The sequence below is a fragment of the Equus caballus genome, chromosome 25 (assembly GCF_041296265.1).
Source record: "Equus caballus isolate H_3958 breed thoroughbred chromosome 25, TB-T2T, whole genome shotgun sequence".
Lineage (NCBI taxonomy): Eukaryota > Metazoa > Chordata > Mammalia > Perissodactyla > Equidae > Equus > Equus caballus.
In genome coordinates, this window is record NC_091708.1 from 42306599 (window position 1) to 42331657 (window position 25059).

The 25059-nt window shown below is 58.1% G+C and overlaps 2 protein-coding genes across 11 annotated transcripts; one reads left to right on the forward strand and one right to left on the reverse strand.

Annotated features, from left to right (window-relative positions):
* The first annotated feature begins 465 nt into the window (after positions 1–465).
* Positions 466–18152, forward strand: POMT1 (protein O-mannosyltransferase 1). Of its 8 annotated transcripts, none has more exons than XM_023629181.2 (20): positions 466–907; positions 1879–2029; positions 3129–3235; positions 3406–3456; positions 3974–4120; positions 4946–5057; positions 5432–5497; positions 5590–5683; positions 5918–6073; positions 6767–6897; positions 7321–7416; positions 9185–9277; positions 10989–11085; positions 12813–12905; positions 13212–13332; positions 13710–13807; positions 14417–14530; positions 15243–15369; positions 16470–16647; positions 17296–18152. In XM_023629181.2, the coding sequence occupies exons 2-20, from the start codon at positions 1908–1910 to the stop codon at positions 17471–17473; spliced, it is 2181 nt and encodes a 726-aa protein (XP_023484949.1). In that variant the 5' UTR covers positions 466–907; positions 1879–1907; the 3' UTR covers positions 17474–18152. The 8 variants fall into 8 exon arrangements, 6 of the variants coding, with proteins under 6 accessions (XP_023484949.1, XP_023484950.1, XP_023484952.1 ...); XM_023629182.2 differs by having other exon boundaries at positions 472–907; positions 1879–2053; XM_023629184.2 differs by having other exon boundaries at positions 472–907; positions 1879–2034.
* Positions 18143–24440, reverse strand: UCK1 (uridine-cytidine kinase 1). Of its 3 annotated transcripts, none has more exons than XR_011432719.1 (7): positions 24066–24440; positions 23454–23613; positions 22459–22555; positions 22088–22230; positions 20361–21994; positions 19943–19991; positions 18143–19431 (listed from the first exon to the last, which is right to left on the reverse strand). XR_011432719.1 is itself a non-coding variant. In XM_001499306.6 (7 exons), exons 1-7 carry the CDS (start codon positions 24405–24407, stop codon positions 19250–19252), a joined length of 1068 nt encoding a protein of 355 aa, XP_001499356.3. In that variant the 5' UTR covers positions 24408–24440; the 3' UTR covers positions 18143–19249. The 3 variants fall into 3 exon arrangements, 2 of the variants coding, with proteins under 2 accessions (XP_001499356.3, XP_014591584.1); XM_001499306.6 differs by having other exon boundaries at positions 21900–21994; XM_014736098.3 differs by having other exon boundaries at positions 21816–21994; positions 24066–24314.
* Positions 24441–25059: the final 619 nt, after the last annotated feature.

Genomic DNA, 25059 nt, shown 5'->3' on the forward strand with positions numbered 1-25059 from the left:
TCAGCTCGACAGGCCACACCCTCCCCTGGGTTCACTGCCCTAGGGACAGGAGGTTCACAGAAGTGCCGGGAAGGAGGCTGAGCGCCCCACAAGATGGGGGCTCTGAACCCTGCAGGCGGCCCCTGCTTGCACGAAAGACCAAAGCAGGAGAGTCGGGCCCAACTCCTCCAGGGGCCCAGGGAGCCGTCTCTGCCACAGGCGGGGTGAACACCGGCTCCCTCCGTCTCTACAACCGTGGGTGGCTCAAGGCCAAGTCAGAAGTATCCTTCACTACATTCTAACCGCTGTCATCTAATTCTGGGTTGACCAACACGTGGGAGAAAGTCCTTGCAAACACTTTAGAGCCCTAATTGCAGTCATTAAATCAGTAGTACACTATTTGTGCGTGAGTATTAACACAGACCAGGGGATCAAGAAGGGGTGGGGCTGGGGAGAAGGGTTGTGCCCCGCCGGTCCAGTGAGAACACGGGAGGGAGTGGTCCCCTTAACGCAGGGTACCGTGTCCCGCCCAAAGCGGGCTCCGACACAGAAACCCCCGCGCTCGGGACAGAAACGCGGACGCGGTCTGGTCGCCGGACACACTGGGCCGGCGCCCACTGAGCGGACCGCGGGCGAGCGCCCGCCGTGCTGTAAAGGCGCCGCGCGTGCAGCGCGCGCAGGAATCCCGGAGCCCCGGAGCCGCTAACAGCAGGGAGAGGCGGGCCGCGAGCCAGTGCGCACGCGCGCCGCTCCCCCTCGGCCCCGCAGGCGCGGTGAATCGAGCGTCGAGCAGGGCGGAGGGCGGCGCAGATCGCCGAGCGGCCTCGCCCCCGCGCGCGGCCAGAGATCCCAACGGTCGGCGCCCGCGGCGGATCCGACGCCTGGCTTGGTGCAGGGGGCGGCTCTACGGGGATTCGAAGAAACGCGAGTACGTTTGGGGCGCCGGGGACAAAGAGCCCAGTCGGGACCTGGGAGAGTCGGTGCAGGACGCGCGCGCGGCCTGCGGACGTGCTGGCGCCGGGGGCGTCGGGGTCCTGCCCGAACCGGGGGCGGCGCCCATGGCGGGTGCAGCCTGGAAGGAAAGGGCCTGCAGTTAGACGCAGTCTCCACTTGAAAATGGGTCTCCGGGGCTGGTGCGCCTGGGGAAAGAGGGAGGGCACCCCGGGGCAGATGAAAACTTCGGGAAAGACAGTGGCCGGACAGTTGCAGCCTGCGGGAGAGAAAGGAAGTGCCCGGGAAGAGGAGTGGGGGCTTCCCAGGGTAGAGGAGGTCTCTGGAGAGGAGTTGGGTGCTCAGGCAGATGCGGCTTCAGGGAGGGAAGGGGGGCATCAAGGATAGACGGGCCTTAAGGATAGAAGGGGATTGCCAAAGGCCAGACGGGGCTTTGGTGCGAGAACAGGGGCGCCCAAGGTAGATGCAGCCTTAAGACAAGTGGAGCTTAAGGGAAATGAAGCCCCGGGGAGGAAACGGGGGCGCCTCGGTGCAGGTGCACCCTCAGGGTGAGAAAGGGGACGCCCAGGGGATGGTGCTGCCACAAGGAGGGATGGGAGAAGGCACGTGAGGTGGATGAGGAGGCTCTGAGGCTCTGAAGGTCGAGGTCACTGGGCTGTAAGCCTGCCACACTGCCCAGGTGGGGCGGGCAGGGGAGGCCATTTCATTAAGGCGGCCTCCCTCCCGGGAAGTGCTGAGCAGGTGTTCATGGAATGAGTTATTGAATGAGTGCCTGTTCAGTCCTGAGATTCCTGAATTCCCACCTTGGCTGACTGCTGATGCCCTCCTGACTTTCTTGGCGACCCCACAACGTGGTTCTCCCTGATGCATCTGGGGTCCTTTTCTCAGCCTCTGGTGAGACTTCAGGGTTGCCCCCCATTTACTGATGACAGTTCTTCTCTTTTCCAGGGCATCTTCCCAGCCTGCTTTTGTACAAGATGTTGGGGTTTTTGCAGCGCCCTGTAGTGGTGACGGCTGACATCAACTTGAACGTCGTGGCTCTGACTGCCCTGGGGTTACTGAGCCGGCTGTGGCGACTCTCCTATCCAAGGGCTGTGGTGTAAGGCAGGCAACTCCATTCATGGTGAATCGGAAAGAAGTGTAATTTGTTCAGTGCACCGGTGACAGGAATTCCCTTTTTAAACAGTGTAAATGGGAGAGTAAAATTCTAGGCTTCTTGGTGATGGGTGTTGTGGGCAGTTAGAGGACAGACCAGCTTGTCCCAGGCCAGCCCCTGCAGAGCCCACCTGTTTGGTCTTGCCCCAACGGTCTGTAGCAGGTGCAGTAGCCTTACGTGACCATTTACAGTCTGAGAGTGGAGAGTGGAAGGTTGAGGAATTTGAAAGTGAGTTCTCATTGACCTTAGACTGTACTCTGTCATAATGGGAAATGATTGCTGTTATTATTAAAGGGCTGTTTTTTATCTGATTAATACATGTGTCCTTCTCCGTTTAACTTCTTATTATGGAAAACATCAAACATAGTAGAGTAGGGAGAATAGCGTAGTGATCCTCCATTGAAGTATTCAGCACCCACCTTCAACAGGTAGCAACTCTTAGCCAGCATCCTCCCTGCAGTGGGTTTTTTTCAGTGAAATCTTAGACATTACATTTCATTCAGAAATAGTTCAGTATATATCTCTGAAAGATCAGGATTTTTAAAAGCCACGTAACCACAGTAGCATTCTCAGGCCTGGGAAGTTGACAGCGATTCCTTTGTGTCAGCAAATGTCCCTGATTGTCTGCACATGTTTTGCTGGGCCTGGTTCCTGCGTGTCTCCCCTCTCCACCTGCAGCTGCCTCGTTGGGTCACCAGGTCTGACTCTGACCCAGCCCCAGTTGCGCTGGGGGCCGGGGGACTGGGCTTGCGTCTGTGAGGCCTTTCAGGAGGCTGGGTGACAGTGCACCCGACATCAGAAACTAGGGGGAGAAACAGAGTCTGTGTCGGAGAAGCCTCCTGCGTGCCCGGCTGTGCTTGGCGAATTTCTCCTCATCCTTATGGGTGGAGGACGCTGGGCACGTGTCTTAATATTTGGGGATGCCACGCGGTTGGGGCATCGCTCCCGAAAGTCGTTAGGAAACGCAGGTGTGCGTTTCTCCCTGCCCCTTTTGTCTCCAGTTAAATTTCTAGTTGAGTTACAATGTGGGTTTGCTTTTCAGTTTCGATGAGGTATATTACGGCCAGTACGTCTCTTTCTACATGAAGCGGCTCTTCTTTTTGGATGGCAGTGGTCCGCCGCTCGGCCACATGCTGCTGGCCTTGGGAGGTAGGATTCGTCAGTAACAGACGTAGCCCTTTAAAACTTGTAAGTGAAATTTCTTGAGGGCCAAAGCCATGTCTTCTTGATTCATTGATCATGGTTTCCCCGTAGCCTGCCACAGTTTGGCACTCCAGAAATATTTGCTGAATGGGACAGTCATGGATCTTCTGTTTTAGGTTATTTGGGAGGATTCGATGGTAACTTTTTGTGGAACAGAATTGGAGCAGGTAAAAAGATCATTTTCATTTCCCTCGTTTGCGTCTATTATGATGGGGAGGTAGTGGCTTTCATGGGGCTTGACAACGGTTTATTAACCTAAGTCCAGCGTATGATAAGTTGTCTTACAAGTGAGAGACTTCCCATAAGTCTGGTCAGTATCTTAGTGTTGACAGTGGTTATTTTAACCCTGGTTTTTGGTACATGTAGCACACTCTTTACATGGTATCTGATTGCACTTATCTTTTGTATGCATAAATTTTGCATGTTGCCACACGTTCCTGGAAATAGGTGGGGTAAATGTATAAGTAAAGCATTAACTAATTTCAGAATCCTTAGTTCTCATGCCTGTGCTTGATGACTACGTAAAGCTAATTTCGCCTGCACTCAGTTTCTCTCGTGGTCCCCAGTCTTGTAAACTTGGGTTTGAGAGTCTATGAACGAGATACTCCGTTGGAAAACACACCTGCAGTATATGAAGGTGGGATGTGCATGGTGCCCCCTGCTCCGCTGTGGTTGCTTTTCCAGAATACAGCAGCAACGTGCCCGTGTGGTCCTTGCGCCTGCTGCCGGCCCTTGCGGGGGCCCTGTCGGTGCCCATGGCCTACCAGATAGTGTGGGAGCTCCGCTTTTCTCATTGTGCCGCCATGGGAGCTGCGCTGCTGGTGCTCATCGGTAAGACCTGGGCCTCTGCCTGCTTTGTCGCGGCGCAGGGAGGAACTGAACCCCGATGTTCGCTACGTTTCAGCCCGCGGCCCAGGGGAGTGGGTGGGTTTAGCAGATGTGCCCCTGCAGCGTTTTGTGTTCACAGGAAGGAAGGAAGGAAGCACGTCCAGTTCCACGAGAGTTGACTCTGGGAGTCTTCCTGCTCCAGGCTGTGGGCCTATGGAGCTGTGTGGTCAGACTTTAACATTCTGGGGGTGTGGCCATATAGAGGGGGCAGCCCAGACAGTGCTCCTAGATCCGCCACGAGCACCCTCACCTCCAACCAAGTCTGTCACCAAATGATAACCTCGTTCTGCCACATCCCAGGCCTCGACCACCTGAGATGCACTCAGGGGTTAGTGGGTATTCCTCAGAAAGGATCTTTCAGCCGAGATTTATGAACAAGTGAAATCAAATCTGATGAAAAGTTAGACTAGAAAATGAAAAGAATTGGTGTTTATTAAGTGATGACTGTAATTGAGGCCCTGTGTGGATATGATGCTACAACATTCACGGTGGCCCTGCAAAGTCGGTGTTACTGCAGGTGAGAAAAACGAAGACTCAGCAAAGTCCAGTGACTTGCCTGAGGTCACACAGGTCTTGGTAGGCGGGCTAGACACTGAAGAACTTGCTTTCGCGGTTCTGGAGCATGTCCCCCTTCTAGCCACCCCATTCTGAACTTCCCTCCTTCACATTATGTGACTTTCGGGATCTGTCCGTTTCTGTGAAAGTTTTTATCTTTATAGATTTGCCCTTGCTGCCTTACCACTGACCTGTGGCTTGTCCTTCTGACAGAGAATGCTCTGATCACTCAGGCGAGGCTGATGCTCCTGGAATCGGTGCTGATATTCTTTAACCTGCTGGCCATGCTGTCCTACCTTAAGCTCTGCAACTCCCAGAAGCACAGGTATGGAGGATGGGGCGCGTTCCTCCCGATCAGTGGGGAGGGTCTCCGTGGTTTGTTGACCTGAGAACATCTGATACCGTTCACTTTGGGGAGCTGCTCGCTGATTGTCTTTCAGTCGCCTAGAGCGGCCCTTGGCTTGTGACTTCATAAATACGTCCTCATTTTTCTGTAACTTAAACTAACTGGGAAATTGTTGTGATCAAAAAGAAAAATTCTACCAGGACTAATGTTTTGGGAGATAAGGATTCATTTTTCTTATACCTGAAGCCTGGTACAACCAGCCGACCCCAAGAGAGCTCTGAAACGTGGCCTTGTCGGCCTTCGGGAAGCAGTTGGTGAGCTCTTCCCAGCTTTGCTTTCCTGCTTCGCCGTAGGCCCTTCTCTCTGAGCTGGTGGTTCTGGCTGACGCTGACGGGAGTGGCGTGCTCCTGTGCCGTGGGGTGAGTGGTCCATGGGTCTGAGGCGGTGTCCGCGTCCTCCTTGTGCCCTGTCTCATTTTAATTTTAACTCTGTGTCCGTCGTGTCTTTTCAGCATCAAATACATGGGTGTTTTCACGTACTTGCTCGTGCTGGGAGTTGCTGCCGTCCATGCCTGGCACCTGATAGGAGACCGGACTTTGTCAAATGTAGGTGCGGGTGTCGAGTGCGGGGTGAGGCTGGCCCACGTGGGGTGCGTAGGTGGGTGTCACAGGGGCGTTTGGGGAAAAGGTTCCAGAAGAAGACGGGCCTGGGCGAGCCTCCGCGTCCCTGTCCGCATGGGAGGTCAGAGTTTCCGCTGCTCGCTCTCGCGGAGCCTGCGATGTCTGAGGTGGCACGCCTTTCCATACAGCAGGAAGTGACTTTCCCTCCATCTTCTGCAGGTCTGTGTGCTCTGTCACCTGCTTGCCCGAGCAGTGGCTCTGCTGGTCATCCCGGTCATCATGTACTTGCTCTTCTTCTATGTCCACTTGGTTCTGCTCTGCCGCTCTGGGCCCCACGACCAGATCATGTCCAGTGCTTTCCAAGCCAGCTTGGAGGTAGGAAAGGATGCCGCGGAGGCCCTAGAAAGAGGATGATGCTCGACTCAAAGTTTTCTTATATAAACACCATCACGTGAGCATTGGAGGAAAAACCCAATCGAGAGATGAGGACTCCATCCACTTCGGTGTTTTAAACTAACGCTGAATATCCTGGTGGTATGGAAATAAATGCAGGGCTTTGCTCCCTTCACTGCTGGAGAAAGGTGTGAAGTCCTGCACATTCTGGGCGGTTGCAGAAGCTTCATAGGATGAGCTCGACTCTGGCATTCGTTCATACTGATTTTGCAAAAATAGTAAAATGTCCCAGTTGAGGTGGTAGGAGCGTTGACTCTGAACTCAGACAGACCTGCTCTTCCATGCTGGCTCTGTTGACGGCCAGTTCTGTGTGTTTGGGCAAATTCCCTAACTTAGCCAAGTCAGGGTTCTCATCTCTTGAACAGCCATAATTGCTGTCACCGCAGGAGGCCTGTGGGGGCTGTGAGGGGTGTGGAGGGATCCCCGGGTGCCTGCCCCCGAGGCAGTCAGTCCCCGGAAGCTCCGGTCGGGATTCTGTAATGTGGTACCACACGCCTGTTCCTGGCTGTACGACGCAGTCTAATTCCAGCGCCCCAACCGCGCCCACATGGAGGAGCGGCCGTCGGCGGATGTGGACTGGTCTCGCTCACGCGGCACCTTTTCGCTTTGTCTCAGGGAGGGCTGGCTCGGATCACACAAGGCCAGCCCCTGGAGGTGGCTTATGGGTCCCAGGTCACCCTGAGGAACGTCTTTGGCAAACCAGTGCCTTGCTGGCTTCATTCCCATCAGAACACCTACCCCATGATGTAAGGAAAGTGACCGTTTGAATTCCAAGATGCTAAAATGTTTTGTTTTTTCACATTTTTGCCATTAGCAGCTTTCACTTTAAATGAAGAAGTCTAAGAGGCAAAAACAAATTGCACTCTCAGATCCTGACTATCGAGGAGTCTTGTTATTTCTGTGTGTAAGACGGTGAGCAGGACCTGCTGAGCACAGGGCCCCGGCGCTCCCCGTGTCGGCTGTGCGACCCCCGCGCACGGGCGCTCGCTCCCAATGGAGTTCTGCTCAGCTTCATGCCTTCCGGCCCCGCTGAGATTTCAACTCACCCGTTTTATCCTATTTTCCCCTGAACACCTTGCTAGGTAGTATTTATAGGAAGCTTAGGAGAAAGGCCACTGGCTGTTCGCCGGCCACTCGCAGATGCATCTCTTTTTGGCTCCTCCACGCAGATACGAGAATGGCCGTGGAAGCTCCCACCAGCAGCAGGTGACCTGTTACCCCTTCAAGGATGTCAATAACTGGTGGATCGTGAAGGATCCTGGGAGGTGAGGACAGGTCCTGGACTCGCACGGCTTGCCGGAGGAGGCCCCGGTGCTCAGTCCCAGCTCTCCTCCCCGTTCCCCTCCCTCCCCGCCGGCTTTGAGACCAGCTCTGGGCTGCTGGCCTGCCCTCCCGGGTTAGGCCCTGCCATCCCGGGTTAGGCCCTGCCGTCTCGGTTAGGCCGTTCCAGGTTAGGCCCTGCCGTCTCCATTTGGCTCTGCCGTCTCAGGTTTGGCCCTGCCGTCTCGGTTAGGCCCTGCCATCTCCGTTTGGCCCTGCCATCTCAGTTAGGCCTTGCCGTCTCCGTTTGGCTCTGCCATCTCAGGTTTGGCCCTGCCATCCCGGGTTAGGCCCTGCTGTCTCCGTTTGGCTCTGCCATCCTGGGTTAGGCCCTGCTGTCTCCGTTTGGCCCTGCCATCCTGGGTTAGGCCCTGCCGTGTCGGTTAGGCCCTGCTGTCTCTGTTTGGCGCTGCCATGCCGGGTTAGGCTCTGCCGTCCCGGGTTAGGCCTTCCCTGATTAGGCCCTGCCATCCCGGGTTAGGCCCTGCCATCCCGGGTTAGGCCCTGCCATCTTGGGTTAGGCCCTGCCATCTCGGTTTGGCCCTGCCATCCCCAGTTAGGCCCTCCTGTCTCCGTTTGGCCCTGCTGTCTTGGGTTGGGCCGGTCCTCAGTGAACTGCCTGCCCCGCCTCTCCTCCTGGGGTTGTACACACAGGTCCCAGCTCCCTTCCTCCTCCGCCTTCACTGCCTCTCCCCTCCGTATGAAACAAGAGTCTCTCTCAGAGGTGTCTTCTTGCTCAGGCCTCACAGATGGAGGTCCCCGTTGCTCTCACTCCCCGCCTCTGTCCGTCAGCCAGTCCTAGTGATTCTGCCTCCCGACAAAATCTCGAACCGTCCTGGTGTCCATCTGCCCCCCTCCTGCCTCCCCCGACAGTCTGCTCCCATGCCGTCCCCCCTTGGCTTCAGCAGCAACCCCCCGCCCTGTGGTCTTTTGAAACATGGGTCACCCTCCTCCTCAAAGCCCTCCTGAGCTGCTGTTGGCCCCTCGTGGTGGCCAGCAGGGCCTGTGCAGTCGGCCCAGCCTCCTCCTCCTTCCTGCCCGCTCCTGCTCGGCTCTGCCCCGCCTCTGATTTCTAGAGCCAGGCAGACTCCTGCCGTCGGCTGTGCATGTGCTGTCCCCTCAGCCTGGAACCACCCTGCCTGCCGCTCCTTCTTGCTTAAGACTCGAAGGTCAGCTCTCTGGGAGGCTGCCTTGGCCGCCCTCCAAGGCTCCCTGCCCCTCTCTGTCCCTGTCCTGCCGTCTCCCTCGTATCCATGGTCTGTCTTCTGCTGACTGGATCTGTGTGCTGGCGTGTTCATTCTCTCCTTAAACTGAGTAACGTGAGGGCAGGGGCCCAGGCGCAGCAGCGCCCAATGTTGGGAAGGCCTTGCACACTTCCAGGGAGCAGATAGTGGACGAGAAGGCCTGTCTGTTAGGAGGAGTTCTGGGTGGGAGCCTTTATCGCCGTGGCGTTCATAGGCAAATGGAGGGCACCGAAAGGTGATCGTGGCAAACGGAACCGTGTTTGGAAGTTTGGACGGTGACCTTGGGTTTCAGGAAAGAGTTAAACGAAATGTATGTGTTCTGTTCCTATACGAGTTCACCTCATCTCAGTGCAAATTGATGGGCAGCTGCACTGTTCCAGGTTCCCCTGCTGTGAGGCCCAGAGCCCTGCTGCCCCGTGAGTGTGGTTGTCTCGCAAGGGCACCGTCCAGCCCGCGCTGTGTCTTCCAGGCATCAGCTGGTGGTGAACAGCCCTCCAAGACCCGTGCGGCATGGGGACATTGTGCAGCTGGTACATGGCATGACCACCCGCCTCCTCAACACGTGAGTGCCTGTGGAGTTTCCTCTGCTGTTGCTTCCGAGCAGAGCTTGCCGACTCTGGTCTCTCCACCCCCGAGTGGAGCAGCACTGTCCTCTGCACTCAGTGTGCGGAGGGGACCCCAGTGACGGCAGCTGGGGGTGGCGGTAGAGCTTAGGTAAGTCAGGGAAGACGGAAGCACCTAATCCATCCCACAGTAGGAGGCCCGGGAGCTTTGAAGGATGTGGTTGGTGAGCAAGAGAGCACTAGGGAGCTTGCACAGAACGAAGCATGTACCCTTCCACAAAGTGGCACCCACCAAAGGATGAGTGAGTCTAGAAGGATGGAAGTTGGGGCTACATAGGAAGGATCGCCAATGTTGGCCCTTGGTCCTGACCTGACCTGACCTGTGACCGGCCTCTGCGTATTGACGTACCTGGACCTACCCCACCTGCCTCTTGGGTCATCTTGTGAGGTCTTAACGACTCCCATATGTGGCTTCAAGTCCTGGCTTCCCCCTTGAGGCCACAGCTCTGGGGTGCTAGCAGTCTGGCCTCTGGCCCGCTTCTCCCTGGAAAGAACCGGTCGCTCAGCCAGCATCCTTGATTCCTCCTCTTCCCCTCTTCCTCTCCCATTCTGCATTTACTCCATCAGGAAATCCTGTGGCCTCGGCCTTTGGAATTGACCCCAGATGGGTCACTTCCTCCCCCTCCCTGCCCCCTCCCAGGCCAGGCCCCGTCCCTTTTGCCCTGTGCTGCTGGAGCCGACGCACCAACCTCCAACCTCCGCTCTCCTCGTGCAGCAGCCCGTGGCGCCCTCTGAGGAAACACCGTCTACTCATGTCACTTCTCTGCAGAAAGCTCTCCAGTGACTTCCACGGTGTGACTATCACTCTCCCCTGGCTGCAGGACCCTGGGGACCCAGCTCCTGGTGATGCCCTGGTGACCTTCATTCCAGTCACCCTAGCCTTTCTGCTATCCCCACAACGGCCAAGTGCAGCCCCCCTGACACCTTCACGCTGGCTGTCGGCCCGGAATGGTCTTTGCCTCAGATCGCCCAGGGCCCACTGGCTCACTTCCCTCAGCTGTCAGCTGAATTGTCCTCTCCTCAGAAAGCATTTCCCAGGGGCCGTCCCCACCGTGTGCATTTTATTGGTGGCGCTCATGCAGCCCGGGCTCTCTGGTCCGTTCGCGCGATGGTCTGTCTTCTGGGGGCGTCAGGTGGTCTCATGGCTCACTGGGGCCCTCCAGCTCCTCCACAGTGCCTAGCGCTCGGTGTCACACAGCAGGAGTAGCACGTGGTGGGACCGTGTGTCTGGATGTCTGAGGTCGGTGTCACAGTGGGCACCTTGTCTTCCAGCAATGTTCCTGGTGCCTCAGCCATTTCTGAGTCCTGGCCATCAGGGAGCTGCCAGCCTGCACATGGCCGTGCTCCTGGGACAGTGGGCACCTTCCTCTGAGACTCGCATTGTCCTTTGAAAGTGGGATGGCGAGACCTGCACAGTTTAGACTGACATCTGTGAATCCCACGTCATGTGTGCTTTCCCCCAGGAATGAGGTCATTGCAGGGTCTCTGCCTGGTCAGTTTCCATTTCTCCCCAGGCCCTTAGGTGGTGTGTCCTTGTGTAGTGGCAGCTAGGAGACCTGGTTGTCCTTTAAGGCTGAGCTGGCTTTGTTTCTGAAAAGCAGCGTTTTCCCCTTAAAGCGGTCCCTCTGCAAGCATGGTTTGGTTTTCCAGGCACGATGTCGCGGCCCCCCTGAGCCCCCACTCGCAGGAGGTCTCCTGCTACATCGACTACAACATCTCCATGCCCGCCCAGAACCTCTGGAGGCTGGTGAGTCCGAGCCGGAGACGGTGTCGCGATGGCCATCGATGTGCGCACTTTCTAACGCAGAGTGTTCAGAACCGCCGTTTAGACTAGTTCTGATTCAGATGTAAAATTAGGCAAGCGATTGTTCGTCATGAAAAAGTCATAAATGGTGTCACAGGGAATAGACTTCCTTTCCCCTGGAATGTGAGAATCTGGGTGGTTTTCCTCTCTCTGAGGAACGAGTTTCCAGAATGATTGCTAAATGCTGGGCTCTGTGCAACGCACGTGGCCCTGCAGGCGAAGGTTCCCTGTGGCGTGGTCACTTGCTCAGTCGGAAGATCAGGTCACTGAACACACAGGGTCGGGGGCTCCAGCCACCCTCCCTTCACCAGGGAGCCTCTTCTGTCAACCCTGCCTGACAGTAACAAGTGCCCTCGTCACAGGATGCCCTGGGAGGGGCCTGGCCCTCCCGTGGGGGATTCCTCAGGACTGCCCCTTCCTGAGGCAGCCTTCCTGCCAGTGACCCGGGAACGTGCTCCCCTGATAGAATCACTCTCGCTCTTCAGGGCTGCCCACGGAGTCCTGGGCAGGTAGCAGGGAAGCGTTCTGTTACGGGGCCACGGCGCCGTCTGGGAATTCAAGGCTGTGAGTGAAATGCAGTGGCACTCCCCTGCAGTTCTCTCCGTGACAGTCGGGCTCCTCCCAGCCTCCAGCAGGCTGCAGCCGCTCCCCACTTGACACCAGCTTCCCCTCCCCCCCGCCCCATTTGGGTTCTCGATAGGGTCAATGACACGTCTCCCGGATGCTGTGCTGCTCAGAGGGGCTCGCGGCCCACGCAGGGCTCTGCAGGCCTGCCTTGCCCTTTTGTGCACAGCAGCACCTCTGTCGCGTGTTGCCTTCTCTGTGCTGCAGATACTTGTGTACATTCTGCCTCCTCGTCCTCTCCTCCCATGTTCCTGCCTTGACGGGGGTTGTTTGTACCTGCTCCTTGTCACCTGAGCTCTCCTGGTGGAATTTCTACTGAAGGTCCCCCTACTCCCCTGGCTGCTGCCAGCTTATTGCTGATCCCTTTCCTCCTCCTCCGCCTCCTTAGTCCCTGCTGTTGGCACCTTTGGCTCCACATACACACATTTCCAGAAATTGAGGAATGAGCTCATGGAGCAAGAGGGGGAGGACAGCTGACCACAGAGTGTGCCTGCTCCGTCCTGCTCCCGCTTAGGCCCGGGGCTCGCTGGTTCTCACAGCAGCCGTGTGACTCACAGGGTCATCATGAGGCTCCGAGAAGCTGAGACAGCTGTGCCGGCTGCTCTTCAGGTGTTACTGTGTTATTACCCAGCAGCAGGACTCCCCTCCCAGGGCATCGTTCAGGACGGGCTCTGTCCTTCCTCTGTGCCAGCTTTGTATTTGCCACATAGGGACTAAGAAATGCTCCGCGTGGGGCCGCGGTCTGAGGCCTGTCCGTGAACAGGCGCGTGGGGAGGGCCTCCGTCTCTTCGGTCTCCACCGTGAAGCCTCTGTGTGCTGCCTCAACGGAGCGGGGTGCGCCCCCAGTCCGCCTGGCCCCAGGCATGTACGCAGGCGTGTTAGGAAGAAGGGCGCAGGCGCCATCCAGGATCAGCCCCTTAGCTCCCTCAGGGGCTGGTCCCCTTACATCAGACCAAGTCGGTTTCATTGTTTGATGACTGGTCTTCATTGTACATTTAAGGAAACTTGAGAAAGAATGGAGTGATTGTCGAGACCTGCTTTTACAGGACATTGTGAACAGAGAATCCAGTACAGAGGTTTGGAAGACCATCTTGTCGGAGGTTCGCTTCGTGCACGTGAACACCTCCGCCATCCTGAAGGTAAAGGAGCGCGGCTGCTGGCCCGGCCCCGAAGCTGGGGCTCGCTCACCAAGTCCACTGCGGACCTCTTCAGGCTCGCTGGCCTCTTGCCAGGCAGGACATTTGGTCCGAGTCGTTGCCGTGTTTACACCGAAGGTGGGGTCTCTATAACTGCTCAGAACTGAATCCTAACTGAAGAGCCCACCACAGAGTCCGCCGCCCTTGTTGGCTGCCGACAGTGGCCGGGTGGGGCTCCCCTTCCGGCCTGGGGGACCCAGCGACTCGGGCTTTTCCCATGGCGCCCCTTATCTTCCTTGGTCTTGCTAGCTGAGCGGAGCGCACCTGCCTGACTGGGGGTTTCGGCAGCTGGAGGTCGTCGGGGAGAAGCTGTCCCCGGGCTACCATGAGAGCATGGTGTGGAATGTGGAGGAGCACCGTTACGGCAGAAGTGAGTCCGCCTGGCCAGGCTGCTTCCGCCTGTGAGTTGCTTTAATAGGACGCCAGCACAGAGCTCTGCTTTGGGTGGGGACTGACCGCATTCCCACGCTCCGTTACCAACACCCCCGCCCTGTGCTTGGCGGAGCAGTCAGCAGCTGCCGGTGTTACTCTGAGGTGCCGATGGAAGGCAAGCTGAGCTCTCAGGGTCAAAGGATCCGAATCTGATGGGGTGTATGGCAGAAGGGGGAAGCTAAGTGGTTTGACGGAGTCGTTGTGAGTTGTTTGAAAAGCCGGGAAGTCAGCTTTTTACCCACCTGACAGCTTCTGTAGTGAGCTCCCTGACCTTACTCTACTCATGTTTTTTTGGGTTCTGGTATGTTCTGTCAGGCCAGGAACAGAAGGAGCGGGAACTAGAGCTGCACTCACCTACTCAGATGGACCTGAGCCGAAACCTGAGCTTCATGGCCCGATTCTCGGAGCTGCAGGTGACGGCTCGCTGGAGCTGGCCCCTGCCACAGGGAGCGCTGTGGTCTGTAGCATGCTCTCCTTCCCCACGCCAGTCTTTCCAGGGGGACCTGGCGCGGCGTAAAGGACCATTTCCCTCTCCACTGTGAGTGACGCGCACAGCACTCTTGGTCCCCTGCCTTGTGGCTTTGCAGGCAGGAATAGTCAGGACCTAGGGAAGTTCTGCAGCAATGTCGCATTGCCACATTCAGGGTCTGTTCTGAGGCTCCCCAGGTCAGGTCAAAAGGGGCCAGGGTCAACATGATGGAGCCCGAGAGAACTCAGAGCCAGAAACTCAGGGTCCCAAATCTAAAACTGCCAGTTGCACCAAGTCCAGTTACTTAACCTCCAGGCGAAGCAACTGGAGCCCCTGGGGTGGGCACCTCCCGGGGCCACAGCCGGCTCAGAATTCAAGTCTCCTGACGAGCATGCCCATCGGCCTGTCACGCTGCCTCTGCTCCTGATCCCAGTGAACTTGAGGTTGGACACCCCATGCGAAGGGGCAGCAGTTGACTTTGACCCTCTGACAGACCCCTGAGCAGTGAGGCCTCTGGCTGTTTGTCTGACCCAGCGCTCTGGCTTTCTCGCAGTGGAGGATGCTGACGGTGAGGAGTGATGATTCCGAACACAAGTACAGCTCCACACCGCTGGACTGGGTCACCCTGGACACCAACATCGCCTATTGGCTGCACCCCACCACCAGTGTAAGCCGAGCGGCCATGCCAGCTGCAGGTGGAGTGCCCGGTGCCCCGAGGCGCCTCTGGTGCTCAGAGCAGCCATTCCATCCTCCCAAGTCTGGCTTTCTCCAGAGCTGTCCTAACAAAGCCTGGCTGGCTGTTCTCTAAATACCGTCAGATGCCAAGGAGGAAGGTCCTGGCATGTCTGCATGTCGGAGGAAACCGGGCTTTACTGCTTTTGCAGGAGTGCATTGTTCCCCTCTGGCAAAGGTGGTTTTCCCAATCTTCCCCCTTCATTTGCTGCATGGCACCGGGTCCGAGCCTGCGGGCACTTCGTTTACATCCACATTGTCTTCACCCGGGACCCGGCCCTGGAGCTGGCCCGGCATCAGTGCTCAGCAATTAGGCTCTGAAGGAGCACGTGCTCAGGGTGCTCACCTTTCTCCTTCCCACCCACCTGGAGTCGAGAGATGGCTCCTTCTGAAGCAGGGTCTGAGATGAAATCTTGCCCGTGGGGTGGGCCCAGGAGTTCCTGCTTCGCTCCGCATAGCTCTGTGTTAGTCCCTCTGAGGTCAGCTCTGTCCTTAAGAAAGAGTCCCTCTGCTCCCAGCTTTCAGTTTCAGCTGACAAAGTTGAAGCCTCAGCACTTCTCTAGACACCTGTCGGGAGCAGGCCCACCCGTCCTGGCAGTAGGGGTGGAGGAGACTAGAGCCAATGATGTCTCCCTGTGCCCCTGCAGGCTCAGATCCACTTGCTTGGAAACATAGTGATCTGGGCATCGGCCAGCCTCGCCACGGTGGTGTACGTGCTGCTCCTCTGCTGGTACCTGCTCAGACGCCGGCGCAGCATCTGTGACCTCCCCGAGGGTTAGTGCAGCTTGCCCGCATGCATCTTTATGCCTCTGCCTTCTAGTTCTGCCGAGAGCTCGTTGTGCTTCCGGTGAGAGCCAACCTCACCAGGAGCCTGCACCTTAAGGCGACCCCTTTGTTTCTGGATCAAGGGAACTTAAATTAGTCTTGTCACCGGGAGACAAAATGTTGCACTTTGGTTCCCACACTGTGTTAGCGGCTTCTCTGGGGAAGTGCGGCTAACGGGCAGGCATTGCTCCCTGACCCCCAGACGAGAGCACAGCCTTAGTGCTGCAGTTCCCGCGGCCCCCAAAGTGGCTGGAGAGGACAGAGCGGCCAGCAGGCGCTTAGTCTGGGGTGATGGTGGTTTGCAAGTAACAGAAACCCACTTAAAACCGTCTTAAGGGGCCGGCACCATGGCCAAGTGGTTAAGTTTGCGCACTTCACTTCGGCGGCCCAGGGTTTAGACATTTCGGATCCTGGGCGTGGACATGGCACCGCTCGTCAGGCCATGCTGAGGCGGCGTCCCACATAGCACAACTGGAAGGACCCACAACTAAAATATACAACTCTTTACCAGGGGGCTTTGGAGAGAAAAAGAAAAAAAAATTGGCAACAGTTGTTAGCTCAGGTGCCAATCTTTAAAAAAAAACAACAAAGAAACCCGTCTTAAAACAGAAAAGGAATAAAGACGCAGAGCAGGGCAGGGCAGGGCCCCGGAGGCCATCAGGAGCCGTGTGGCACCCTCTCCCTGCCCGTTTCCGGGAGCTGGTCCATTCTCTCTGCTGACTCCCTGCTCCACCAGGCAGGTGGCCAGATACGGCCCCTCCACTACTCCCAGAGGAGTATTCCCAGCTGGGTGTTCCCAGATGAGCCAAGGCCAGTGGGGAATCCAGCAGTAAGCTTGCAGGGGCCTGGCCCACCAGGGGCTGGGGTTTCTCAGGGGAGAGGGATGGTGAGGACCCAGGGTTAGGAGTGGGGAGGAAGAGAAGTCAAGAACTGTGAGCATGTGCGTGTACCTTAAAGATGAGCAAGCAGCTGGGCGGACAGGCAGAGCGCCTTTACAGAGAGAGGGGGCCCAAGTCCACAGCACGGCTGTGAGACGACCTTCCCCGCAGATTCCTGGCTGCGCTGGGTGCTGGCCGGGGCCCTGTGTGCCGGCGGCTGGGCCGTGAACTACCTCCCCTTCTTCCTGATGGAGAAGACGCTCTTCCTGTACCACTACCTGCCCGCGCTCACCTTCCAGATCCTCCTGCTCCCCGTGGTTCTGCAGCACATCAGCGACCACCTGTGCAGGTACGCGGCCTTCACACCGCCCCTCTCGGGGTCAGGGTCAGGGGAGTCATTGATGATTCCAGTGTGACGTGGAATGGGTTAAGATCACAAAAGAGGCGTAGACAAGGTGCCACAGGGTTCAGAGGACAAGGCTCAGGCCGGCTGGCAGACGAAAGCAACCGATGTGGATGGGGACCAGGAGGGATGTTTGTGGCCTGGAGAACACCAGGAGCAAAGGCCAGGGACAGGGGGCAGCCTTGTGTTCTGGAACAGCCAGTGGTCATTGACCGGCTCTCATGGTGTGGGGTAGAGACGAACCAGACAGCTCTGGGAAGCAGAGCAAAGGGCGTGGACTGTTTTGGGTAGTCAGGGGCCTCAGGGCATCTCAGGAGGGCTGTGATGTGACTGTACTGGGCTTCGGGACAATACTCTGACATCCAAGTTTAGATGGAGCAAAAGCTGGGGAGATTCCAGAAGCAGAGGAGGGAGGAGGGTCATCTCCGTGCAGTGGACAGGGTGCAATAAGGGCTGGTGACAAGCAGGGTGGGAGGAACAGAAAGGCTGGGGTAGGTGACTGAGTGCATGACAGATGCTGAGAGGACGTGCGGGGGAGAAGTCCCAGGGAGGAGCCAGCCTCCCGCCCTGCCACGCTCTGCTCTGGCACCGCAGGTCCCAGCTCCAGAGGAGCCTCTTCAGTGCCCTAGTGGTGGCGTGGTACTCCTGCGCCTGCCACGTGTTCAACACACTGCGCCCACTGACCTATGGGGACAAGTCGCTCTCACCTGGCGAACTCAGGGCACTTCGCTGGAAAGAGAGCTGGGACATCTTGATCCGAAAACACCAGTAGGACACAAGCCAGGGAAGGACGCGTGGGCTGGGGTCAGGACAGGTAGAACCATCTTTTGTATTTATTTTTGACAAGCAGAGTGGCTCTAAGCTTGGTGGAGACTGGCCAGGCTCGGCAAGGATTCTGTTCTGGTTTCATTCTTGAAACAGCTCTCTGATGAGCACCTCATCCTGAGCAGTCTAATTCTTCCAGGCAACAAAACATGCCCTCCGCGTCCATCTCCTAAGAGCTGAGGACACATTGAGTGTTGAGTGGCTGGTGTGGGACTTGTGATGGAGACGGCAAGGCAGGCGGGGGGCTGGCAGCGACAGGGTGTTAGGGCTGAAGCAGACGCGGTCCCCGCCTAGCTGACCGATGCGGGTGTGAGTGCGACCAACAGGCCTGGGCCTCCCTCCCAAGCACCCGCTGGCCTGTCCCCAGTGAGGCCTTAAGGAATCGCCCTGAGCAGGTCAGTGTCACATAAGCTACTGGAACGACGAGCCTTTGCTGAGGCAGACGTGGGACCCTCTGGGCACTGAGAAGCCCGTGTCAGTCCTCACCGCTGCTGAGACCCCCTGCAGGAGACTGCTGACGTGTGCGAGTGGGCTGCATCTTCAGCAGTCTAGGTTGTGTCATCCATGCATCTCCGTGTCCTGAATTTGCTTTTTAATGTAATTAAAAAGGGACAAATTGGCACCCATGTTTGGTGTTATTTATTGACTCTCTTTCCAAAAGGGGACAATAAGCCTGACAAAATTGTCACATAGTCAGAATCCAGCCATGGAGCTCAGTCGTCTCGTGTAACTAGTTGCTACTCGGTGAGGAAACCAGAGTGCCCATGCAGGTGGCCAATGGCAAGGGGAAGGGGCGCTTTTAGAGTCAGGTGGGCAGAGCAGGGGTGCTTGTGGCTGTGGGCCTGGGGGGTGCAGGGACTGGCTGGCTTTGGGCAGCAGCGTCTGCTTCCACCCCTCCATTCCAGCATACACCCTGCACTTGGCCCAGGGCCACCTGAGGGACCACCTGCCCAGACAGCACCTTGCACTTGGGGGTCCTGGGTAGGACTGTGGACGCTGTGCGCGCCAGCCCGCCTTCTGCCCCGCCCGCGGGGGCCCCACGTGTGTGCTTGGTGCTGGTTAAGAAACGCTGATCCCAAGGCTCCTGCCCGACCCGCGCAGGCCAGGAGGAAGGAAACGTGACTATGTGGCCCCTCACGTCAGGGTGCCTGGATCCCAGCCCACTGGCGGGTCACGAAATTGGGTTAACAGGTCACAACTAGAACGATGTTATGAAACAGAATAAAACAGAAAACATTTGGATGTATAACGTGAAAAGGGAAAGTATCATCTCTTCAAACCTTTGTTTCGGTTGTAAGTGCGTGTGAACCAGATCGTACTAGATAAAGCAGCTCTCACTGCGGTTCGCTGTCAGGAACACCCCAGCACAGCCAGCGTCCTGGCTGTCTCCTCAGTGTTCCCCAAACACGTGCCTCACGTCCCTCCTGGACGCGAGTGTCACAGGCCTGCCACACACTGTGGCTCTTCTCAGCAACCTAGAGACTCATCCCCCCAAAGTGAGGAAGCAGGTGACGCCATCAGGAGCGCCTGCCAGTGTCCCGCCAAACTCAGTGTGGACATGCCCAGCTCCCCGCGAGGGTGTGGGGCGCTCGATCCCAGCACCACCCCCGTGCCGCCCGCTGAGAGGGAGCGGTGACTGCATTTTCAGGGGCAGGCAGGCACGTCCAGGTCCAGACCCTGAAGCCATGTCCGGGCCCCGCCTGGGAGGCTGAGCACCCACTCCTCAGTGGGGCCTGCTGCTGGACTCCAAGTGTGAGCGCTTGCCAGAGCTCAGCACCCCTGGGTGGGCCCCAGGCTCCGGAAAGGTCCTCTTGTAGCTCCGCCCGTTGGATGCTCCGCGGTGCCATTTGCAGATGTCACCGTTCAGGATGTCCTGGATGTGCTGCACAATCAGGTTGATGGCAACTGAAGCAAAGAGACAAGAGCGGGGTTAGCTGCCACTGGCCCCCATGGCCGAGGCCAGCGAGAGGGCTGCTGTGGCTGACTGGCGGCGCCTCCCCGCAGTGGCCCTGGCCAGGAGGGCTGCCCACTCACTGAAAGCCCGCGGTCACTTGGGAAGCACAGGTCTTTCCATGGAGGCATCTGTCTGGTGCCAAGTCTCAGCAGACACAAAAATGAGCACAGTAAAACTTACTGGCTTGGTCTCTGAGGGTTTCTGTTAACTAAGAGCCCAGTTAAAATACTTTCTGCTAACAACTCCTTGTCAAATAGTTTTCAATACATATGGACTTTTTCCACCAGTTTTACTGAGATATAATTGACATAAGTATGTCTGAAACCTGTGCCACAAATGTACGCGGACAGGCCTCCTGCATCGGGGGTCCTCAGGAACCGTGCTCGGCTGGGGCAGTGCCTGCTCTGTGGCTCGGGGATGCTGACTGAGGGGTAAGGGCAGCCCGTGAGGCCTGGTTCTTACCCATATTGTCAACCCCTCGCGGGATTATCACGTCGGCATACTTCTTCGTCTGCAAGGCAAAAAGGAGGGTCTCGTAAGGATCTGCCCACCGCCCCCAGGGGATTTCAAGTTGCTGCAGGCTAGAAGCAATGGCAGGGTAGCAAGTCAAGGGTGTTTGGACGCCTGTCACTGGGGGGTAGGGTAGAGATGTGGGGTACCCATCAACCAGGCACGAGAGACAGCGATCCAAGAAGTGAGGTGGCCAGAAGAATCTGCCTTTCTCTCCTGGCGTCTCTGAAACGCTCGCTTAGCTTGTTCTTTTCCTTGCACACTGTCATAGGGGCCAGCTCTCTGTGCCTACAGCATAATTCACTGGGCCAAGTGAAGTGTGTGCCCTCCCACAACACAGGATGGTATTCCTGTGGAATTAGAAACCTACGAGAACCCTGGGGGAGCGAGCAGGACAGGACGCCGCGTGCTGAATCCTTTGATCACAGAGCTGTGCCGCAGGCAAGGACCCCTGCAGGCCCTGCTCCCATTCGTTTGTTCACCACCCATCGCATGCTCCCGCGCTGAGGAACAGACTCCGTCAGGTACTCTCCTGGCTAGGGGCAAGCAGAGAGAGACACCAGGAGGTGCAGGGCTGCCGAGAAGGGGCCCCACACAGATGCTGCTGGGGGGGAACAGACCTGAATCGGGCAAAGCGGAGGGAGGAGCAGGAGGAAATGGTCTGCCCAAGGGACAGACCCGTGAACCATTTGGTGCTGCTGGCATGTGGATGCAGGCCAAGGAGGCATGTCACAGGAGACAAGCCACGGAGGGGGTAGGGACTGAGTCCTGGGGACAGCTGTGTCTGCAGGCAGTGGAGACCCACAAAAGACTTGAGCACAAGAGCGCCAGGGCTGGCCTGCACTGGGCTTGCTCACTGGGGTGGGGTGCAGACAGTGGGCTGAGCGGGGCAGGAGATGGAGCCCAGAGAAGGGCTGAGGAGGGTCTTAACTGCAGGGATGGGGGACGGACGTGCTCGGCTCAGCCAGCAACGTGGGCGCACGCAAAAGGGAGGGGGAGGGAGTTCAAGGACGGCGCTCAGGGCGAGGACAGTGCGGCCTCCACACAGGCTCACCGGGTCAGATTTGGAGTCCAAAGTTTTACTGCAAACTACCTACTTTGCCAAATGTCTTTCTGTAAATAAGAGAAAGACTGAAATGGTCAATTTACTCTTCTAATTATTTCCCAGAAACTTGAGAACGTAAAATAAAAATGTTTTCTTTAAATAGCAGCAGATAAAACTCATTCGTCCTACTCATCCAAAGCAGAAATCCTGGTTCCAGTTCTTTTGTGCTGGATTTTTACCTTCAAGAGGCAAAATATTGTTCAACTTCCCTTTAAAAAGCTCCAATTTGAGTAGAGCCACAAGTCCCATCTAGTTAGAAATGTGAGATGGGGGGAGACGGCCACACAACATGTGAATTCCTTCTCTCTGCAAGCCAGCTGGACCTCAGAGTGCCGGCCAGAAGCAGCGCAGAGAAACACATGGGGTGGATGAAGTCACTAAGCACCTACTACGTGCCAGATACCATTTTTGGAGGGAAGACAAAAATCTCTGTCTTCGTGGAGTTTATCACTGTGAGGGGAGGTAGGCAAAAGACAGCACTGGTCGGACGACCACAAGTGCCCTGGAAAGACAGAAATCAGACAGGCGGGAGTGGAGGGCCTTCGGGGTCATGCTGGGAAGGCAGGTGACCTGGGTGAAGGCCTGAAGCAGGAGGCAGGGAGCCGGTGTAGACACGGGAACTAGGGCTTTTCTAGGCAGAGGAGGGGCAAGCACAGAGAACACGTGGAGCTGAGAACTGCTCCCTGGGGGCTGGGCTCTAACAAATGAAATTCTCCATTCCTGAGTCAGCGCTCTCAGACCGGGCGCCACGTGTCCTTCTGAAAAGGGAGGACAGGCATTCCCAAGGATGCAGACGGCAGGTACCGGGAGGCAGAACTCCTCGAAGGCTGGCTTCACAAAGGTGGTGTACTGGGTCAGAATCTGCTCCAGGTCCCGCCCGCGGTGCACATCTCGGAGCACTGCAGCAACAGGAGCAAGGCAGCGCGCTCAGACCTCGAAGCCATCGCCAGCCTCGGCCAGGGGCAGACAGCCTTGGCCCGCGTCCACCTTACCTCTTCTCGACAGCCTGACGTCGGAGTCAGTGTCCACAAAGAGGCGCAGGTGGAACATGTCCCGGATCTCCTGGCTGTAGAACACCAAGATGCCCTCAAACAGGACCACGTCCGCAGGGTAAACCACGGTGGTCTCCGGCAGCCTGTGAGGCAAGACCAGGAAGTGGGCCCTGCTGGGGACAGTCTCTGGGCCACGCAGTCAGCTTTGATCCCCAGGCACCGACTCCATGGAGGGGATGGATCACGGTGGGGGAGAGAGGTATGCACAGAAACCAGTGGGGCAGGGCCTGCTGTGGGGCGGTCTGTGTAAGGCCCAGAGGGGCCGCCCTCACCAGCTCCCAGCCCCTCTCCCCTAGAAACCACCTGCTTACCTCGAGTGGGTCACAAAATCATAGGTTGGGACCTCGACAGTTCTCCCCTCCACAATGTTTTTCAGAGTCCTGTGCATCAAATCATTATCAAAAGCATCTGCAGGAGTGGAACAAAAAGCAAGACAATCCAGGTGTCCTTGTGCTGGGGACAGGAAGGAAATTCCTCTGCCTTGGGGTCACCCAGCCACAGCTGGGTGCTAGTGGTACCAACGACCCTAAGGAACATTGGGACTGGAAGCTGCCCATGCAGATTACATTTGCAGAGCCCCCTGCAGTCCCACAAACCACAGGATGGACCTGTCCTTGCTGCCCTCAGGCAGTGCCCGGCCCAGGCTGCTATCCCAGCCTAAGTCTGAACACAGGGATTCCCTGATCGGCCAGCACTGGGAGGGAGGTCCATCAGTGTCTGCTTCTCTCTATTTCTGGGAAATAACCAGAGACTGACACTTCCTGGGCCTTCTTCCCATGGATCCCTGGGAAAGAAATGAAGACAGGAGCCAGCCACAGAGTGGAATCTTGTAGTAGCTGCAGGCAGGGGCAGCCTGGCTCTTCCCTCATCTCCTCCCTGTCCACCTGTTCCCCTGGCCCCTGACCAGACCAGGAAGCGGAGCTTCAGGCCTCCAGCTCCCGCTTACCCACTGCTGGCCTCCCGAGGACTTTGCCCCACAGCAGGGGGAACGAAAGGCCACTGTGGACAGTGGTGTGTGCAGAGGGTCCTCACAGTGGGAAGCTGAATGGATTTCTCCCTGACCATGGTGCGGCAGAGCAGTGGTCCTGAAGGCCCCTCGGCTGTGCAGACTTTCTGACCAGCGCCAACCAGGGGAGCCAACAGCTCCTGCAGGGCTGCCCGGGGCCCAGAGAGCTGGGCAAAGCCCTTCTGACTTGACCGCCCAGCCCACTCCACCTCGGGCCACCCGGGAGATTTCAGGGAACACCTGGGTCTCTGCCTCCCCATCCCAGTCCCGCAGCCTGCCCTCCTTCCCCGGGTGGTCTACCTGGGTGATCAAAATTGTACTGTCCCTTCAAGGCCTTGGCCTTCTGTTCTGGGGTCAGAACCTTATAGAAGCTGTCTTGGCTCAGGATAACCAACTTCCGCTGGCGGTGGTCCACTTCGTTCTGTCCCAGCAGCTCCATGATCTTCTCACACACAGTTGACTGGGAATACAGAAACAGGATTCCCCGCCTGGAACCGCCCATCCCGCCTCGGGCACGGGGCCCTTCCTCAGCGTTTCTGCACGGCGCTGGCTTCTGGAGCCACCGACCCACGGCCCCGAGGGGCTGCCCGGCAGGCCGGCGACAGGTGTGGCCGGACTTGGCGGGACGGCCGCGGGGCACCGGCGGGGGCAGCACGGACCTGGGGCCCGAGGCGCCAGGCCAGCGGGGAGGCTTGCGGGGAGCCCGAGGGCCGGCGCGCCCCTCGCCCGGCCCAGGCCTGGCCCACCACGGCCGCGGCCCTTCCCCCGCCGCCCCCGCCCCCGCCCGGGAGAGGGCCCTGGGCAGCCAGGGCCCGGGGTCTCGTCTCAGGACCGAGGCTAGGCGGGCGCCCGGGGCCCGGGGCCGGGGTGAGCGGCGACACGGCAGGCCCCGCCGGGCCGCCAGCCCCTTACCTTTCCGCTCGCCGTGCCGCCGCTCACCCCGATTAGGAAGGGCCGCTGGTGAGGACGGTCCGTCTCGGGCGCGGCGCCCTCGCAGTCGCCGCCGCCTGCCGAAGCCATCTCCGGCCCCGTTCGCCCGCATCGGGTTCCTCGCTCCCGCCGCCTCCCCAAACAAACCGGCCCACCCGCCCCCGCGCAGAGGTGGGAGACGCCCCCCGGAGCTCCACTTCCGGGAGGCGCGTGGCGCGGCGGGGGGCGGGGCGGCGCGTGGCGCGGCGGGAGTTGTAGTCCGAGGGCGCCGCGCATGCGCGGCCAGGGCCCCTGTCCCTGGGGGATACGGAGGCCGCTTGGCATGCTGCCGGTCGCGCCTCGTATTTGCTGCCGAAAAGAAAAGTCGCTCAATATCGCCACCGGCTGCGAGAGTCTCCAGATATCTGGCGGCCTCCTCAGCAGAGGCCTGTGGTCGGGAAGTTTCCCTTCATGCACCTCCGGTGCATGGGGCCTTCGTGGATGAGCCCCCGGGACTGCGGGGCCTGGCCGGGAGGACCAGTGCCAGCGCCGGCAAGGCAGACCCTGAGCCCGGTGACTGGGGTCGGAACCCGGAACCGGCGTTGCCGCCTACTGTGCGGTCACCCAGAGAGCGCGCCCTCAGCTCCTGCCTCCACCACCCGAGTCCGAACTTTCTCGCCAGGCACAGCCTTAGCCCTGCCTCGGCTCATCCGTGCTCCAGCCCTTCCTCCACACGGACCACCCGAGTTTCCTAACGCTGCCGGGGTCGCGTCACCCACCCACTCCCCCGCTGCAGCCTTCATTGCCTCCCCACTGCCTTCTGCAGCAAGTGCCGGCCCTCCCCAACCTCCCCAGCACGTGGTGGGCAGGTGTCCCATGGGATGACTTTTCAGACTCCCGCACTAGCTGGGCTGTGAGCCGGGAAGGCAGAGACCAGGTCTGTTTGATTCCACCTACACCCTCGGCGCCTGGCAGAGGAGGCAAATACTGATCCATT